General features: G+C 40.6%; 1 protein-coding gene across 1 annotated transcript in view; it reads right to left on the bottom strand.

Moving 5' to 3' along the window:
- ITGA4 (integrin subunit alpha 4) overlaps nucleotides 1-17,642 on the bottom strand; it is a 78,729-nt gene extending 61,087 nt beyond the window's left edge. Inside the window, exons 1-2 of the mRNA XM_061202815.1 lie at nucleotides 17,370-17,642; nucleotides 16,925-17,046 (exon numbers count right to left, since the gene is read on the bottom strand). Of these exons, the coding sequence (XP_061058798.1) occupies nucleotides 16,925-17,046; nucleotides 17,370-17,566 (319 nt within the window). The 5' untranslated portion in view covers nucleotides 17,567-17,642. The remainder of the gene's footprint in view (nucleotides 1-16,924; nucleotides 17,047-17,369) is intronic.
- Between the last annotated feature and the right edge of the window lie 2,937 nt (nucleotides 17,643-20,579).

Here is a 20,579-nt window from a genome sequence, read left to right as displayed (position 1 = left end):
CTCACAGGTGATTTTTGTTTGTAGAAATGCCCTCTGACTGGTAACACCAGGAAGAGATGGCCTTGATATAGGAGATAGCTGACCAACATGACTAAGAGAGGGGAAACCAGTTTAAAACAACATTGGCTGTGCAAGTCCAACTGCATTGTGTAATACTTGGCAAAGAATGTCATCTTGGTTTTGATCATTTATCTAGCAATGTAAGCAACATTTCCAGAGCACTTTTTTTAAACGTTTCTTGTACAGAGACATTAAGAATAGAAGGACTACAATATGGTCCTCAGCATGTAAGTCACAGTTGAAGCTGGAGGTGATGATTGAGCATGTGGAAAGCAGCTGTGTATAATTAACATACTAATAATGCCAGCATTTAAAACAAACTGCCCTATGGTTTACATTTAGTGGATTGTGATGTTTTCAACAAAGAAAAAAAGACTTTGAAAAACTGGATTATTTTAATAAAGAGAAAACTTCAATAGGCACTTTCACAAAAGCATGAATAGCCAGAAAGCCAAAAGTAAAATATTACACACGGGCAATACTTCTAAACTGTGCAAGAAAAAGTGATCATCCCAGTAATTTTTTTTTTTTTTGTTAAAGTGACTTATTTGCTTAATAGCTGGGATCCTGTATTAAATGTGATTTCAAGTAAGTGATTTTGGGGGAGAATAAGATGCAGTATATTGAGATTCCTTTTGCTATTTCCACCCACTTCAATTGCCACATGACAGTTCCGTTCTAAAGGCAGATAAATACATTTGCATCCATTTGACTGGATAAGGACATGGAACTTTTTTTTTTTTTTTAACTTAATTTTGGTACCAAGTTTTCATACACTGATAGGGACCACACTCTAAATCATCAAGCACTTATAACCTTGACCCCTAGATAATGCTTCCTGGGCAAGCTCAGAATACCTTCATAGATGAGGTTAGTATTAGAAAGTGAAATTATTTGCAGTAAGTCTCCTGGGTAAGAGAGATTTTAAGGAGTGTGGAAAGATATTTGTGCATACATTTTATGAACATTTGTTCATTCTCTTAAAATGTTGTTCAGGACAAACCAACCCTTCAACACAGCTAAACTGAAGAAAGTTTCCTAGCCCCATCTCTGGAGATTGATTTAGTTGGTCCAAGTGAGGCCCTGATTACCCCAGGTGATTCTCATGATCTGGAACATTGTTATGATGGTATATGGATAATCTTTTTTTGGCCAATTTTCTTGGAGAATAGTAATGTCAACTCCCACCTATTGGTTGTGCCCGCCAAGAGCATGAGACAGAGGAATACGACCAAGGATCTGTCTGGAAAAAGAATGCTGGGGTTGATTAGCAATGTCTACTTGGAATGGGAAGGGGATATTGCTGCAGCCCAAACCTTGATCAAGGATGGTCCAGGTGGAAGCATTAGGTTTGTATATTCAAGTTAATAAAGAAAAGAAGGAATAAGGGAGAGGGAAGGGAAAGACAATTATATTGTAGTACTGAATGGGTAAGGTCTAACATAGAAAGTTGTTACTGTGGCTACACAATGCCAATGTAATTGAAAGAAAGTGAAAGAATGACAAACAAATTTTAATTTTCATTGTGATGCAAATTTCAGTTTGACTTTTTACTAAAATTGCCAGTTGCTTTTTTTTTTTTTTTTTACTAATATCAAAAATAGATGATAAATGGTAGATTCGTCTACCTGAAGCTGAGGTTATTATTTATCCCAATAGATACTTCAACAAAGTATCTTCTCTGAAAATACCAAAGTCTTTCTAAAATCATAGTCAACACTCAGTTAACTAAGCAATTGTGCAGGAGGAAAATTAAGGACAGGAGAGGACAGAGCTCACAAATAACACATTATCTCTGTTAAAATGTGGTATATTTAATGCACAGTTTCATTAAAATTACGGCCAATATTTAGAAACAAATTTACTGTTCTAGAGATGCCACCCCAATGTTTAAAAACATCTAGTAGTATGTACATAGTAAACATACAATAGTTTAGAACCAAAAAATACCATGTAAATTGCTGAAGAAAATGGCCCAAAAGTTCTTATGCACAAAAATTGTGAATTGTCATCTGTTTCTTAGCTGAGCTCTCTTATTTGTAGATTTTAAAATGAAAACTAGAGAAACTCTTGTGTTATTAAACTGTTTTCTGTGTCCACAGATTATTCCCCATTGCATCCTTTCTGTTTTAGTTTTAGCCTCACCAGGTGACATCACAATGTCATCACTGCTCAGATTCTCACACTTATATGAGTCACACCCTTAGATAACTCTAGTAAGTGGACAGACATACAGACGCACGCTTATATAGGTTTCTTCTTTCCATTTCCTAATACTGCTTCTGCCACAGAGTAGCACCCAACAGCAAAGAGAATCCTGAGGTACTTTCAGCACTGGTTACAAGACAAAATCAGTTCAAAGAACAGCCTATAAATCCCCACTACTGATCTGGGTCTTCATTTCTAGCAACTTTTCACCTTTACTTCTGTAATGCCTGCAGAATCTTGGCAGAGAGGTCAGCACTTCACATCACCAGCTTATGCTCAGGACCCCTCCAGAGCTTTTCCTTAACCTCCTTGCTCTGGAGGCCACGCCTTTTCTCGTGGTTCTCAGCCCTGACTGGACATGAGGATCACCTGGGGTGATGGTGGGGGGAAAAGTTTGGAACAAATACTGACACCTGGTCCCACTCCCAGAGGCTCCGATTTGATGTGCCTGGGTTGAGAGCCAGACAGCAGAATTTTTCAAACAGCTCCCCAGGAACAGTAGTGCACAGCTGGGCTTGTGAGCAACTGCTCTGCAATGTACATGGTTACGCCATTTCCTGTGTTATATTTGAAAGGAACTACTCCATTTAGAAAATAGTAGTAATACCTCTTTGCCCTCCTTGGTTTCACCTAAATATTGTAATAGGATATCAAATATTAAGCCAATTTTCTTCATGTGGAAATACAGTATTTCTAATTTGGTCAGAAATGATGATTATTAGAACTGTCATGAGAAAGCTAATTCTCATGAATTTCCCTGACAGAACACCATAAATAAATGCAGATTATCTTTATATTTTATCCAAATGTCATGTTAAAATGATTTATAATCTGGTTTTCAATTCAGCTCATACATTACTGATCTAAACTCAGAAAATCAAATCAGCTTCATAATTGAAAAAAGTACTTTACATGGTTTAACGTAAAAGAGGTCAGCAGAAATTAACATGTGATAATTTTCCATGCTTTTATATAACTAGAATGACTAATTCTTAGCACAGTTGAACGCATTTTCCCAGTAGACATTAAAAATATAAAGCACATAAAAACCATACCCCTTATTCTAAAAATTAAGCCCATCTTTCTCTTTCCTTTTTTTTCTCTTTCTATTTTCATTTGGGAAAGAAAATATAAAGATGTATGCTTACTATTCAGTTTTTATTTCCACTTACTGATTTTGTTTCAGTGCATACATGAGTATATAAATGTGAATAAGCAGTAATTTTGATAGATGGATACAAAGGATGTTAGTACAAAGCCAATTAGGTACATTCTTTACCACTTCCCCCCGCCTTTGTCTTTTTTGCTCTTATTCACATCATCTGTTTTAGCGCCATTTTTCCAAGTGCCAAAATGTGACAGAGACTATGGAACACTAGATATTTGCTCTTGATTGTCATCTCCATGGGGGCAGACTGACTATTTTGTTGACTGTGGCATTCCCACAGCACAGAACAGGGCCTTACATGCAGTAGGCAGGAACAAAATATTTGCTGAGGGAGGGAATTCTGAAACCCCTTATACCACCACAAAATCCTCTACTAGAGGATACTACTACAAAATTTTCACCAAACTCTCAGGGAGCTAAGCTTTGCAGAGTTCTTCCTTCTCTACTATTCTCTCCTACTTCCAAAATATTAGTCCCTTAAGTTTTAAGACAGTAACAGATGGTCTGAAGGAAAACAGCGTTTGCAGGTTTGAAGATCTTTACAAAGTGCGATATGTGAGTAGGATGATTTAGGACTGAGAATTAGCTGGGCCTCCAGGAAGTGCCTGTCTCAGAGGGGTTCTGCAACGATTTTGAGGACTAAATGAGGTATATGTGAAGGGCTCGGGCTAGAGCCTGGCAGAGAAAGCAAGCAAACGTTAGCTGATGTTGACATTATTAGTTTAAGGATTAAGCTAAAGATACGATTAAGCTGCACATATGTCATGGTATATATCCTCCTCCATGATATATTTGTGGCATATCACTGTCAGCGAGCCCTTACCATACACATTAACTCATTTATTTCTCACAGTAGCAACAGAGGACAGTGTTATCAATCCCATTTTACAGGTGAGGAAATAGAATCTTAAAGAAGGAAAGTAATTTGCCCAAATCCATGGGGCTGGTAAATAGAAAAGATTAGAATCAAAAATCAAAACCTTTTAGAATGAAATACTGCCATTTGCAGCAACATGGATGGACCTAGAGATTATCATACTAAGTAAAGTAAGCCAGACAGAGAAAGACAAATATCATATGATATCACTTATATGTGGAATCTAAAATATGATATAAATGAACTTTTTACAAAACAGAAACAGACTCACAGACACAGAAAACAAACTCATGGTTACGAAAGGGGAAAGGGCGGGGAGGGATAAATTAGGAGTTTGGGATCAGCAGATACAAAATACTACATATAAAATAAACAACAAGGTCCTACTGTATAGCACAGGGAATTATATTCAATATCTTGTAATAAACCATAATGGAAAAGAATTTTTAAAAAAAGGAAATCAAAAACTTTTAGAAATTGAAGATCTAAAAGTAGTTACTTTCCACTAATCTGGAGTATATACAATAGAACTGTACATATATTTCAGACGTATGAATTATCTGGATAAATTTTACTTTCTAAACCTTTTTTTCAGCTGAAAGTGTGTAAAATATCACAAGTCTGCCCACAGACTATACAGTCAACTTTCTAGTGTTCACAAAAAATGTTACCTACTTGGTCCCTATCTTACCCTGACCTCTTCCTCAACTGAGATCAGTTCTCAATATTTTGGCATTTCTACTGAGGAAGGACCAAGGGGAAAGACCAGACTCAAAGGTCTTCTTTCTGTAACCTTTTGACAGCTTGAGTGACACACTTTGTGGGTAGGGGAGCCTGGGACTTTTGGATGCAATGACAAGTTTGGTTTATCTGCCTGCATCACTGGGCTGTGGCTTCATCAGTTCAGACATTTGATTGGGGCTCTCAGACTGGCCTTCTGGCTACTAAGACAACACATGCATTTATCTGATCTTTCAAAAGATGTGACATAATTTTCAAGTTTCAGAAAAATAGTGAAAGACCTTACTTCCACCAATTTTTTTTTTTTTAACGTGAAGCTCTATTCCATTGAAAGATGAGACCTGTATTTTCAAACTCTTCCACTAGAAATTTTTCTTAAATAATCCTGAAAAATAAATGACCCCTGTTCTATTCTATGTTCTATAAAGATTCTATAAAGATTCTATGAAGATTCTATGTTCATTCATGCAAGATATCTTTATTTGTAGAAGCAATAATTACCGAGTGAAAATAATCATACAATTCCTTCACTTACCAAGATTCAGAATATAGAAAAAACATATGGAATTAAAAGCAAACAAACCAATTCAAATATGACCAGATTACAAGGCCTACCATTGGAGGGTTATAAAAATTACAGAAAATTTGTGCCTGTGCATACAAGACTGCCTGGCGCCTAGTAGGTGTTCATTAAATGGTAAATGCTTCTGCTCCCCAGGGTACCCACATTGCGTTGATGTGGACACACCAGCAGAGGGAGCTCACAATGTTGTGAGGTTGGATCAGCAGCCTTCCTTCAACTCTTTAAGCCAAATGGCCCCTTGTTTTTGTTTCTTATCAGACACTAATTACTATTAAATTCATTATATTATTTTTATTATATTAAACTGTGTACTTTTCCCACACATCTAATAAAATGTGGTGGAGATGTTTCTGAAAGGTAGCAGTGATGTTCATGAATTTAACAGCAGTAACAATAACTTGGAGTAATGAAAAGTAAAATACCCAAGTTTTACAGGAAATACGGGACGTGAAAGTACTAAACTTCCAAGACCACTTCCTCCAAGTCATCTAGGGGCAAACAAGAGTCAAAATATCAAATTAAACATCAAAATTAGAAACCATTCTCGAAGTAATTTTTTTCTGGAAAAATATGTTTAAGTGTCATATTCTCTGACTTCCTAATAAAAATCTGATAATGGCTGATAATCATGCTCAATTTAGGTGAGAAACAGCTCCTATAATCATAGGCCTGAAAAAGCCAGCTATTTAAGTCCTCTATTTCATTTTATTTTAATTACATTTTTTATTTAATAATTGTATTTATTTTACTGTGTTGTATTTAGGAAGAGGGTTCCACACAGAGGTGAACAAGTTCTGGCAGTAGAGGCAAGCTTGATGGTTGCAATTTTATGAATCTGAGTTGATCCTGAGACATCACTAGACTTCAGAACCCTAGAAAACCATCCTGCTTGTGAGCTTGAACCTAAGATCGGGGTTTCCCCCAGGTGCCTTAGGCCCAAACTTCTTTAAATTCCTACAGAAAACCTATACAAGTATTTTTACTAAGGACAGCAGAAAAATGTACAGCAACGGATATATTTGCTGTGCATAATTTAAAGAAGGAATGTAGTCTTACAATAATTACATAATTATTTATATAATAAATAACACATTATATGCTTTGTATGTGCCAGGCACACTTTTAATACATGTAAACATGTATATTAAGTCATTTAATTTTCATTATATCCCTATGAGGGGGTATTATTATCATTATCCCAATTTCACAGATGGAGAAGCTGATACAAAGGGAGATTAAGCATCTTGCCCAAAGTCACACTACTTATAAGGGGGGATGGAAGGATTCAAACCCATACTGTCATCCACCACGTTACACCACTCTACAATGATTTGCTATTAGTACTTTTAACTGTTAATCAGTGAGTGAATCCAAGTATCAACATTATTAATAATCCTATTCTAATTCTATTTCTACAATAACTTATTATATAACATTAACTTCCAACATTAGAAAATAAGGCAAGAAAATTCTCTACTTCCATGGTTTTCAACTAATCTCTTAGACTTAAGCGTTCATTTGAAAAAGTATCACTAATATATAGATACCATTTTGAGTGTCTTTGAAACAAGAATAATGCAAAAATGTAAACAGAAAAAAAACTCCAGGGAAACCTGCCCTCACTTAATGCTCAGTGGTCAATACTGAAGTTCTGAGCCTGGTTTTGGAATTCACAGGGTAGGATGGCGGAGGAGGTCAGGCTAATAACAAGGTTTAAAAATATGTGAGAAACGTAAAAATCAGTCAGGGAGTCCATGGCATCATTCTGTACCAATCAATGTAGGATCGACTGAGATGGGGGGTTACCAATAACAGAGGACATCTTTTCATTCAAAGTTTAAACGGTGGGATAAGATGTTGCAGAGACAATGATTTGCAGACAAAATAATGATATTCTAATAAATACTAGAAAATGGTCACAAGAAAACAGAGAATAGCACTGGGTTGAGGTAGACCTAGAAAGATTTCACAGAGGGTAGATATTGACAAGAGACTTCTGCAAAGGGTATCATTTTAAAAGGACATGTCTAATCCACTTCACAAAATATTTCCTGCAAAAGAGATTTGATAACTAAATCTATACTCTTACTACTTCTGAACATATTCATTGAGAATTACAGTATTTCATATAAATTATATGAAAAAGATTTCAAATCATTAAAAAAAATTCTTGGGGATAAACTGAGAGCATCAGAACCAACACACTGCATTACTGAGCCCAGTTCTGTCACTTGCAAGTCCACTTCCATATTTAATTTGATATCTCCAGCTCTTCCTAAAATTAAAATCCCCTTGTTTTAAAGACAGTCAGTTCCAAGCTTCCTATCTCAGGAGTGTGTATTCTTTAGATTGCCTAGTATGAGTAGGCAGAGTCTGGAACCCAAGGCTGGCCTAGACCTCTTGGAACAATATTGAAATATACAGCAAACCTCAGAGGATCCCACCCAAATCTGAGAAATGCACCCATCCATTTCACATTCACTGAGATTCTACTACATGCTCATCAAAACTGGTCAGAACTGGCTCAATTACTCTTCCAGGAAAACTTCTCTCATCATCTAAACAGTTTCTTCTCCCCATTGTGTGTCTCTATCATTATGCATGTTACATTTTCTTGTAGGTAATTATCTGTTTCCCTGTTTCTCCTGTCACTGAGTTCTTTCAGGGCTTTAGCCATCTTAGCCACCTTTCTATTCCCAGTACCAGCATAAGTAATTGATAAAATTTATTTAATAAATAAAGGAAGAACCCAGTTAAAAGAGTTGATATCTGCCAACAATATTTTCACACTCTTCACTTCTCAACCCTCTGAAGTCTGGTATCACCACTAAAACTGGTCTTACCAAGGTTACTAATGAACCAATTCTCTCCAAATCCAACGAAACCTCTTAAGTTCTTACCTAGCTTGACCTCTTGGCAACTTTTGATACTGCCAACCACTCACCTCTTTATAGAATCTCTCATTCCTCTACTTCCATAGTGCCACATTGACCTGATTTCCTAGCTACCTCTTTGGCTTTTCCTTCTCAATCTATTTTTCAGGCTCTTTTTTCTTCTCCAATGGTTTTCAACCATGGATGAATATTGGAATCATCTGGGGACCTTTGGAAATTCCTGATGCACTACTAAGGGTTCTGCATCCAATTCCAACGTATGTGTGTGAAGTTTTTCCACACCATCAACAAGCAATTCTCTGATACCAGGTGGGTGTCCTGCAATTCAACTCCATTGTAACACTATCTAACCTGGAGATAATGTCAGATCCCACAGGTTAAGGGTTCAGTCCTACATGCTCCTTGACATAGGTCTTAGTGATGATTTTTTAAAATCTGACACCAAAAGCAAAAGCAACAAAAGCAAAAATAAATAAGTGGGACTACATTATACTAAAAAACTTCTGTACAGAAAAGGCAACATACTGAATGAGAAAAAATATTTGCAAATTATATATCTGATAAGGGGCTAATATCCAAAATATATAAAGAATTCATATAACTCAATAGCAAAACAAGCAAACAATCTGAGTGGAAGACCTGAATAGACATTTTTCCAAAGAAGACATACAGATGGACCAGAGGTACATAAAAACATGCTCGACATCACTAATCATCAGGGAAATGCAAATCAAAACCACAATGAGCTATTACCTCACACCTATCAGAGTGGCTATTATCAAAAAGACAAGAGATAACAAATGTTAGTGAGGATGTGGAGAAAAAGGATGTGCATTGTTGGTGGGAATGTAAATTGGTGCAGCCACTATGGAAACAGTATGGAGGTTCCTCAAAAAATAAAAGATAGAACTACCATATGATCCAACAATTCCACTTCTGGGTATTTATCGGAAGAAAATGAAAATACTAACTCAAAAAAATATTATGTACCCCCCATATTTATTGCAGTATTATTTATAATAGCCAAGATGGGGAACAACCTAAGTGTCCACTGAAGGATGAGTGGATGAAGAAATTGTGGTACATATATGCAATGGGATATTATTCAGCCATAAAAAAGAATGTAATCTTGTCATTTGCAACAACATGACTGAATCCCAATGACATTATGCTAAGTGAAATAAGTCAGATAGAGAAAGACAAATACTGTATGATCTCTCTTATATGTGGAATCTAAAAAAAAAGAAAAAAAAAAAAACAAGCTCGTAGATAGAGAGAACAGATATGTAGTTGCTAGAGGCGGGGGTGGGGAGGGAGAAATGGGTGAAGGGAGTCAAAAGGTACAAAGAGAAAAATAAATAAATACAGTGCGTTACTGAGCAACACCAAAAAATAGCTTCCTATCATCGAGTAATTTGTGACTATCTTCTATAGTATTAGGAAATTTAGGCAACTTTAATAAATTAACACAAAACTTCCTTCATGGGTAATAGAACTTTTAAAAGAAACCTGAAAGGTAAAAATGCACCAGGTGTATCTGTTTAATAGCTGATTAAAACAGATGAAAAATTTAAAAAGACTGCTTTCCTCCCATACCCCTGCTCCCCCCAAAACGCACACACTTCAGATGCCAATCTCAAGTCCACCAGCTATTGAAGTTTCCTTTGGTTTGAATAATTTGCTAGAGTGGCTCACAGAACTCAAAGAAGCATTTTACTTACTAGATTACCAGTTTATTATAAAAGGAGGTAACTCAGGAACAGCCGGATGGAAGAGACACATAGGGCAAGGCATGAGGAACTTGCAGGGAGCGTCCAGGTCCTCTCTGAATGCACCACTAGTCCTAAATCTCCACGTGTTCACCAACCCTGTCCTTTTGGGTTTTTATGGAGGTTTCGTTACATAGGCATGATTGATTAAACCACTGACCTTGGCAGCTGGTTCAACCTCCAGCCCCTCTTCTCTTGCTGGAGGTCAGGGGGATAGAAACGAAAGTTCCAACCATCTAATCATATGGTTGGTTCCACTGGCAACCAGCCACATCCTTAGGTCCTAAAGTCACCTCACTGACATAACAAAAGATATTTTTATCACTCTAGAAAACTCCAAGGGTTTTAGGATCTCTGTGCCAGAAATGAGGGTGAAGACCAAATATATCAATATATTCTTATTACAAATCACAATATCCTACCCTAGACCCACCCCCAGAGATTTTATTAGTTTAGGAGGAGGCCACCAGCACTGGTATTCTTAAAGCTCCGCAGGAGAATCTACGTTGCAGCCAGAGTTGAGCAACAGTGTTCTAGCTGCCTCTCAAGCTGTAGGAAGCCTCTGGGATCTCTCCTGGGCCTGATGATCTATTCAGCCTAGAGAGTTCCCAGGTTAAACTCATTAACCTCCATGGCTTTGATTACCATCTCTATGCCGCTTACCTTCAACTCTGAACTGCCCCTACAGACCTCTCCTGCCCTCCAGACCCATACATCCAACTGATTTCCAGATATTTACTTTTACATTTCACAGGACACAGCACCATCATCTATCCAACAGCCCAAGTCAGAACCTTGGGTAACATTTTGAAACCTTCTTTATCATCTCTCTCATTTAATAATTACAAAGTCCAGTTCACGGAGACCTGCTCTGCAGGAAAAGAGCAGATTTCAGCACTGGCTAAGCCAAAGGCCAGTACAGCCACTGTGGACCCCCTGCAGATCTTGCCAGCTTTTGCCCCACAGGTATTAGTGTTAATTGATGCCTGGGTTCCTCCCCACTCCCTTTTCTCTCACTGAAAAGCCCAGAAACCACACCACCAGTCATCCCAGGCCTCTGTGGCTACCCTAGCATAAGAAGCCAGCCACTTGAGCCCTTCCCTGTACCCACCAAAGCCCAAGTGCAAAACACCAGCCTAGACCCTTGTGGCTGACCCCACCATTGCGCCCAGGCTCAGGGTTCGGCCCTACAGCTGTGCATCTGCATGGCACCAGCCCGCTGCCCGTCACCAAGCTTCACTGCAGTGCACACGCCCAGGGGAAAGTGCGCAGCCATGGGGGAGCACGCGGACAGCGGGGCCCCTGTAAGTTTTTGTGGGCCTGCGTCAGGCTCTGCCTACCCCCAGCCCAACACCCAGCACCAGCCTCCACTGCGTTGTGCACACACCGAGGAAGAGTGTGAAACCACACATGAGCATGCTGACAGCCAGGGCTTCTTCAGCTGCCAGAGAGCTTACCAAGTTGTAACACAAATAATCCCTGCTTACTTCTCCAACCTATCACCACTTCACACTCCACAGTTCAACTGTATGCATTTTTCTTTCAGTCCAAAGATGCTGCCCTCTCAAAGACCTCAGGGTCTTCATACGCACTGTTTGCTCTGCCTGGCACCCTTTCCCATAACCTCTTCCTCTGGCTAACTCCTGATTTTTTGTTGTTGTTGTTGCTTTTTTTCAGTTTTCCACTAGAACATCGATTCCTTAGGAAGACATCACCTTAATCTCCTAAATAGATTAGATCTTCTCACCATACTTTCTTATAATAACCTAACCTATAGACTGTAAACCCCTTGGTGCAAGGGCCATGTTTCTTTTGTATGCCCAGGTTCTCGCCCTTTGACATCCCTCAATAAATGACCTACAAGCACAATGGATTACCATATCTGACCCAAGAACTGCTGCCAAAGGGAGAGATTTTTTAGTCATTAGAAATATCACCCAGTGGTCAAGTAAACTTTAGGCAAAAAATAAAATACATTTTAGAAAATCTTATCTCTTAAATTAGGTGGAAACCATTCTTTTAGAGATGGAGTTTGGGAAATTGCTGGAAATAAGGAAACAATTCTTGTAATATGATGGTTTATTCACGAAGCTCTCTGTCTTAATTTTGTGCATAATTAGCATAACAACCTCTGTTCAGGGGTGATTTTTCAAAATGACCAGTCTGTATCAACATCATCTTCATAAGCTACAATTTAAAGAGTAGCACAAATAAGAAAGAAAAGGAAAGTTATCAAGGACATATTTGAAGTTTCAACAGTGAGAGGTTTGCCTTTTAATGTTAAGCTAATAATTCCTACAAATCAGGCAGAAGTGAGAGTGAGGTAATCATTAGTTTAATGACACAAATGCTAATTAACTTAACCTCCTTCAAGTAGGTTATGTAATATAAACCAGGAGGCTGGCTAAGGCAATATAATTTCCAGAAAGAAACCTGAAGGGGAATAATGATGACTAACTTAATAAACCACTGTTCTTTCTAGTAAGAAAAAGAGGTACAAGGAGACAGCTTAAAGGTCTAGTAACTATACAACATTGGTCTAGAAAAGTGAAAATTCCAATCATTTTATGCATAGACACTGGGAAGGCACCTGCTAAAAAGTTAGTGTTATTTTACATAGGGAAGTTATGTTTCTCTAGAACAGTGCTGTCCGACAGAAACATAATACAAGTCACATATGAAATAATTTTACAGTAGTCACATTAAAAAGTAAAATTGATGTTAACAATATATTTTCTTTAACCTAATACATCCAATATATTTTCATTTAAAAATGTAATCAATATTAGTTTCAAAATATTTATTTCAACATATGATCCATATCTAAAAAATTAAGAGATTTTACGTATATGTATGTGTGTGTGTATGTATTTTTTTTTTTTTTTTGGTACTAAGTCTTCAAAATCCAGAATGTAATTTGCCCTACAGTACTTCTCACTACAAACTAGCCACATTTCATGTGCTCAATAGCCACATGTGGTTAGTGGCTACTGTACTGGACAGTGTAATTGTATAATTTTAGCATCTATTACCCAGACAAGTGTGTGTGTGTGTGTGCACGCGTGTGCATGCCCAAACACACATGTATAATGCTACTAGTGGCAACTGCAAAGTAATGAAAGATCTAGTATGCCTTTTGAATGACCAAATAAAGGTAATCTTTTTAGTATAATTTTTTAGCCATTTATGTATTTTATTATGTTCTAATTGTTCAAATACTGGAAATCCATGGATAAATACATTAATGAAGTCATTATTTGTGATGCCTTAATTTAGCAACCATCTGTGATCAAAGTTTCCTTTTAAAAAACTTAGCAAGGATGCAAAGCACCTGAGTGGAAAAGCAACTGAACCTGTGGAAATCACTATGGCCTCCCCAGACACGGAGTCTTCATGAACAAGTTTGGATTCAGACCCTCCTGATGGAGAGACTACCTTCCTCTGGTTCACAGAGAGCAGTACCAAGGAAGTGAGGGGAGAGACACTTCTTAGTTAGGCAGGAAGGTGAAAGAAGCCTGTTTGCACACAGGAAGAAATGCACCTCTTCTACAGTCAATTCACTTCACTAAAAGGGGTATCTGATTCTCAACGTCTCATACCCTGAACATTCTAGATAAATAGGCATCTGCTGCTCACTTCTGATTATGACTACAGTGAATATACCACAGTATGGGACAACATTAGCCACTGCAGGGAAGAGGGGTTAGGAGGCAGGGCGGAAGGGTATTGACTCCTCTTCTGAGGGAAGGAGTCTATCTGAATCAAACTTTGATCTGAAATTCTGAGACTTAAAGACTAGTCCATGTAGATAGCACTTTGAACTGTGTAGGATATTGGCACCATTTTAAGAGATCTTTCAACTTCATCTCTTTGATAGCAAATTAGGCCATGAATGAAAGAAAACATTTTATGACATGGCAGTCATAGCTGAATCTTTAGTTATTATAAGATTTTTTGGTTGGGCCAACAAAAAATATTTTTCATTGTGTTTCAACTGTTACCTTTTCATTTACACATTTAACTTTTGGTTTCATTTATTAACTGTCCATATTTATAACCTCAACCTGCCTACTATAACAGATAACATGCAGATATAGATTTAAGTAGAAAATAGAGACAAGAAATAAACTAATATTTTTTGAATGTCAGTTGTATGTCAGGTACTGAGCTAAGCATTTTGCATATGTTATAGTCACCCATATTTGAGACAGAACTGAAGCCACCTTATATAGACGATTGTGTATGTATTTTTTCCTTGAAAATTCTTCATAAAGAATACTACATAGTCCACAAACCTGAGAATTTGTAAATGTCTTTAGTTACCGATGTATTGTTTTCAGTGTTTCCTTTCTAGACATTATCCTCAATCCCTTATTTTACAGCTTCAAGTTACTTCTGAGTCTGTGCTGAATTGAAACACACAATTTCTTTATATAAGGAAGAGAAGATATATCGTTTGAAATGTTATATGAGAAGTAATTTCAGTCAACTCTTTTGCAAATGTTCATAGCTATTACTACAGCTATTAGTGTTTCAACCAGTTGACTGACTAGAAATCTTGTCTTCCTTTTTGCCTTTCATCTCAGTAGAAACCTTTTTATTGATCAAAAATTTGAAAGTTAAAAATATCCCTTTGGCTTGTCATTTCTAATTAATTCTCTTATTCACCAATCAGGTTGATGACAATCAAACTTTCACTTTGCTTTTATTCATTTATCCATCCAGTACATCTTCACTTAATTCATGTTTGTTGAACATCTACCATGTGCACGTTTTTCTGTGGATATTTCTGTAGTCAACCCCTATGCTCCACGTGCCCAATCAATTTAGATTTTCCTCCAATTTTGGCAGGTATTATTATCTTAAATTTTAAATTTTATATAATATTATGACAGGATCTTTCCAGTTAAATACAGACATCTAGAAATAGATTCAGTGCCCTTCCAGACAGGAAGTAGGAGCTAAATACCAGTAGTTATAATGTCATGAATCAGGAAACTATGACAGGACAACAAAAATAAAACATTCCCTCCTGAGACCTTGTCAAGATCCTCTGGCAGATCAAGGCTGTCTGCTCCGCTCCCTAATTCTTCATCCTACAAGTCTCTCAAGCAATGAAAATTATGCTTTGCAGAATTATTCCAAATGGATAGGTCTGTGAATATGTTATGCTTTCCTAGTCTGCCTTTGGGGATGGAAGATGCTTAATGAGAGGCTGGGGCCTATTCTACACACTGCAGACAACTCCTACTAGACTCTTACGGATGCTGAGTCAAAAATAAACCTCCATTATGTGCATACTCTATTTGACTTCATTCTCAATGAAGGGAAGCCGCTTCCCAGTTTGAGAAAAAGCAAAGATTACTACCAAAAATGGGGGGAGGGGAGTGTTAAAGATTCAGTAACTAGCTTATCCCAAAAGTCCATTGATAGCAAAGATAAATAGGAAAAAGGTACCAATTATGACATTTTATTCACCATTCACAGATGACTCATCAGCTCAGCAAACATATCGGACTCGTCATTGAATTTTATTTTCACTGAAGATGCATACATGAGAGAAAAGGGCTTGGACTTTGGACCCAAGCAGACCTGACTTTGACTTGAGGTCCCATCTTCCATTCACTAGCTGAATAACTTTAGAAAAAGTCCTTGCAACTCTCTGAGTCACAGAGTCCTCACGTGTAAAGTAAGAACAATGCCAACCATGATCCAGTGGTGTTTTGTGGAAAACAAGCAACATATATAGCAGTTCCTAACCATGTTTGAAGCAAGATAGGGTCTGAATTGATATTAGTTCCCCTTTCTTCCCCCATGTGTCTATGCAAAGCAAATTTGCTTTTGGCTTTGAAACATGAACTTTCTGCTCTCCCCCATCAGAACGCATTTTTCAAGCTGTCACAAATCTAAGAAGAGACACTAAGAAATGATTTCAAATAGAGGTAACCATTTAACATCGGAGTTTTTGGAAAGAAAAATGAATAATTATATGTTAAACTTCATTTTAATCATATTAACAGTGGAGATGCCAATTTTTTCTTGTGCTCTCCTTTTACATTTCATATCTAAGTAAAACTGTATCATTTTCTTTTTCAGAAAGCCCTTGGGCTAAATGACAGGGTATGGGATCAATTCCAACTGCTATTCCTGATCTGCCCCTTAGCCTGTTCTTTAACAAGGCTGATAGGTCAAAGATAGAAATAAAATTCTCAAGTCTTGGCTTAGCTGGATCCTGTCCTTAACGTGCTGAGAGACTTTAAGATGTGTTTTATACTTTGCGGGGGGGGGAGGGGCGCAGAGGGGAGAGGTGAGGAGAAAGTTTTATAAGAAATTTTTCTCCACATAGTTTGGTCAGAGTACTGCAATCATTGTCATAAGCAAAAGGGAGCACAATATTGACAGAAAGGAGACCACTTTTATGTTTAGAAGGGAAGATGGCGTAGAGTTAACAGTGAAAATCATTCGCTTTAAACTAGAAGTAATAGGCAACACGAGTTTTTCCAGGACTTCTGCTACCGTGGGGCTCACAAGTGTGTGTGTGTGTGTGTGTGTGTGTGTGTGTGTGTGTCTGTGTGTGTGTTGGGGGGAGTGGGTCACGAGCTCCCGGCCCCAGGTCCAACTCACCCAGCTGGAGCTGTTCGCACGTCCGCTCTGGGTTCTTTCCAATCCTGCATCTGTAAATCGCCCCAGGATTGACCACTGAAGTGTTGGCGAGCCAGCTGGCCGTGGGCGCCCCGACTACGAGCCTAAAGTGAGCAATGGGCACGTGCGCGCAGACGTGAGCCGTGCTGGCCACTGAACTCCGGGTCTTCACAGACTCCTCCGCCCACCACTCCGCGCACCCAACCCGCCACCCCAAACTCCAGGGCCTGGCGCCAGAACGCAGCCCGGGTGCTGCCACCCCAAGATAAGTTAGTTTCCCGAGCACTTCTCTAGCGAGCTGGCCGTCGCAGGGTTCCCCTCCTGCCTCCCGCGGAGGGAGGAAAGTTTGAACCGGGCAGGGAATCCCTGAGGCGCCTTTCGCTCGCCGCTCTGAGATGCCGAGGGCGCCGCCTCCGACCCCACTCACCATCGGTTAGCCCCGTGGCTGTGCAGCACCACCGAGTAGCCGAACAGGGTGTCGGCGGGGCCCTTGTAAACCAGCGCGCTCTCGGTGTCCACGTTGTAGGGGCGCCCGGTCGGGACTCCCAAGCACAGCAGTAGCATCACCGCCTCCCATACGGCGGCCGCTCGGGGGCCCGGCCCGCACCTCGCTTCCGCAGCCATGCGCTCTCCGAGGGGAACATTCAACACCAAACGGCCACTGTCCGTCCCCAAGTTGCGCGGGATGAGACGGTCGGCCAAGGGGAAGAGCGCCCCAAGAGAAGAGGCTCAGCGTGTCCGGCGCCGGCGGGCGGGCGGGAGGGACGGGGGTTGGGGGGAGGGACAGAGGGAGGGAGGGAGGGGAGTCAGGCCGCGGCGGGCGGAGCGATCAGAGGTGGCCGGGGATGCTGCGCGCCCGGCGGCCCCCACGCCCCGTTTCTGCAGTCTGGAGGTGCGGTGCTCACGTGGTCCCGGGGCGCGGGCCGCTGGGTGGGGTCCCGGGCGCAGTGCGGAGGCGCAGGACCCGGTGCCGTCTCCCCGCGCGTGAGACTGTAGGGGGCGCTAGGGGACCTTGGCTGCGCAGAACGCGCGTCCAGGCCGGGGCCTCCTAGTCCCGGAGCACGGGATGACTCCGGGCTCCCGGGACTGCAAGAGTGGAGCCGGAAGGGGTCCGGGGCTTCGCCTTTTATCCGTGGTTGAGGCCTAGATGCTTAGCGGCGTGGCCCCAATCCGACCCGCGCGCGCCCCACTATGAACGCAGAGGCTCCTCGGCCTGCCCGGCGTGGCCCAAAGGCCGGCCACAAACCTGGGCGCCGGGAGGGACTGCGGCGGGGAACTGTCCTGATCTTCCGTTGATAGTTAAGCGGTATACCAGATTTTGGGGGCATAAGCAACCACTAGGGAGCCACAAATTAAACACAAAGCGCACTCCCTGAAGGCGCCCGATAAAGACGTTATGGTATATCACTTCAAGACTCAGAACCCTGCACCCTTCTATGCCCACTTCCTTCCTCCCCATACTTCCTCTTAAGTCCGGGCTGCTTGCTTGAGGAGCAGTGGCTCGAGCTGAAAGGCATAGGGAGGCAGTTTACGTTGTTGCTGAGTCCAAGGGCGAGTCTGGGTTAAGGAAGCACTGTGACTTGCCTCACTTCAACGGATTCCTCCCTCCGGTTCTTGATGCTCCCCCTTTCCACGCATCCACTCGGTTCCTCCGGATACACCTGCCCTCAGGGCTTAGACCCAGCTGAGGTCAAGAGTCAGACACCATAATGAGCCTCTGAAAATGCGCTGGGGACCCACAGCACAACACACCTGAACTGGGTTTGATTTTCGTCCTAATTAATCCAGGTGTGCCTCAGGTTTCTTTCCAGAGCAACCAGAGACAGCCATGGATAATTAGGCCGGTATTTGCAGGAGATGCAGGTACAGTTATTAATTATTACTGTGTGGAAAAAAAAAAGAAAGAAACAGCATTCATCAAATAGTGTGTGTGTGCGCATGTGCATTAAAACCATACTGAAATAGCACCTCTGAAGTTGTAAGGGCAGGCACGTAATTAAAATACTTGTTCATTTACTCAGCATATTCATTGAGCAGGCACTTTGCTAGGTCCACAGGATGCCACGGTGAACAAGGCAGGACAAGCTTTCAGAAAAATTTTCAGCCAAGTGGTAGACAGACAAACATTTACTAACTAGAGAAAGTTCTGGATGCTTTAGGGACAGTTAGGGTTGAAGGACAAGGAGCGTTGTTAGGCTAAGCGCTTTGAGAGGAGGGATGCGGGACAGGGCCGGCAGGGTCAGGCAGAGGAAGCGGAAGAGGTGGTCTTGGCTAGAGCAGTTAGCGGCTCCCACACAGGATCGTACAATATGAGGCTGAGTAGGGAGGCAGGGACACACTGTGAACCTCCTAAGCCAGGCTAGGAGTGTTTATGCTGGCGCTAAAAGGAGGCTGTTGGAGGACTGGTCTGGATCAGCTGCGGGTTTCAGAAGTGTGAAGAAAAAACCGAAGACAGAAAACCTAACTTTGCAGGCTCCTGCAGTAATGAGTGGTGAGATGAGGGTGGCCTGAACTAGGAAGGAGCAGAAGGGATAGAGGAAACAAGAGATTCAAGAGATATCTGAGAGTCAGAACCCAACAGAACGTGGTGATAGCATTGGTAAAGACACATGTGGAGCTGAGATGAAGGAGTCAGGATGATGCCCAAGGTTCGAGTCTGGGATCTGGGAATATGGTGCTAATTCACCGAGAAAAACACTGGAGGAATGAGGTTATGTGTGTGTGCCTGTGCGTGTGTGTGTGTGTGTACAGATGGGGGGGCATTGGTGAATTAAATTTTGAACAGGTGGAGTTTGAGATGCTTGTGGAGTGTTAGGATATTCTAGCCAAACCCAACCCAATTATTTTTACTCTTTTGTCAACAGACAAAACAAGGGGAGTAGTAATCCTCTTATTATTCTCAATAAGGTAGAAGGCAAATAATGGTAAGTGATAAATCTATTGTAAACATGAAATGAAACGGCTTCCAGAAAGTAGCTATCAGGGCCCATGGTGAATGGTCCTGCTCTGATTTTCCGCTCAGGGCATATTCGTTTCTGGGTAGATCGACATCCTCATTTCAATCCAGTTCTACAACTAGCTCATCATTCTGAAATAAGCTTGCTGCCACAGAATTTCCAGTGGAGGCCCAAGAAGCAGGTATATCAAAGGCCCTCACACACCCTCCAGGCACTGGCAGTGTCAGAGCCACTGATCTGAACCCCTACCTCTTCCTTTCCCTCCTTTCACCAAAATCTTATACAATGAAATCCACTCAACACAATTCGTTCACAGGATAACTAAGAGGAGTAGTGGCCAGTAGAGCACTTCATAGGGCAGGACCTAATTTCTGTGATGGTCGTTATGGTTATGATTTCACTACATTTGCAGAAACAGCCACCCTTTATGATCTCATACACTATGGTAGCCCCCAGTTTTCTTCCTCCAAGGCTTAGAGAACAGTCCATGTTTCCTAAGTCGGGAGAAATAAAGGGTATTTAACACTGCTATTACAGAGCCTGAAGATACTGCTATATCCCCAATCAATCACTTTTGCAGGCAAGAGTGAGAATCAGGTGGGGGGTGGAGAGCATGTAGGCGGGAGAACAGAAAGACTTTTTAAAACTTCTTATGCCTATCACTCACTCTCAACTGAACC

This window comes from Eubalaena glacialis, chromosome 1 (assembly GCF_028564815.1).
Source record: "Eubalaena glacialis isolate mEubGla1 chromosome 1, mEubGla1.1.hap2.+ XY, whole genome shotgun sequence".
NCBI classification, from domain to species: domain Eukaryota; kingdom Metazoa; phylum Chordata; class Mammalia; order Artiodactyla; family Balaenidae; genus Eubalaena; species Eubalaena glacialis.
The sequence above is the reverse complement of the archived record's forward strand: the minus strand, read 5'-3'. Positions and strand labels throughout refer to the sequence as shown.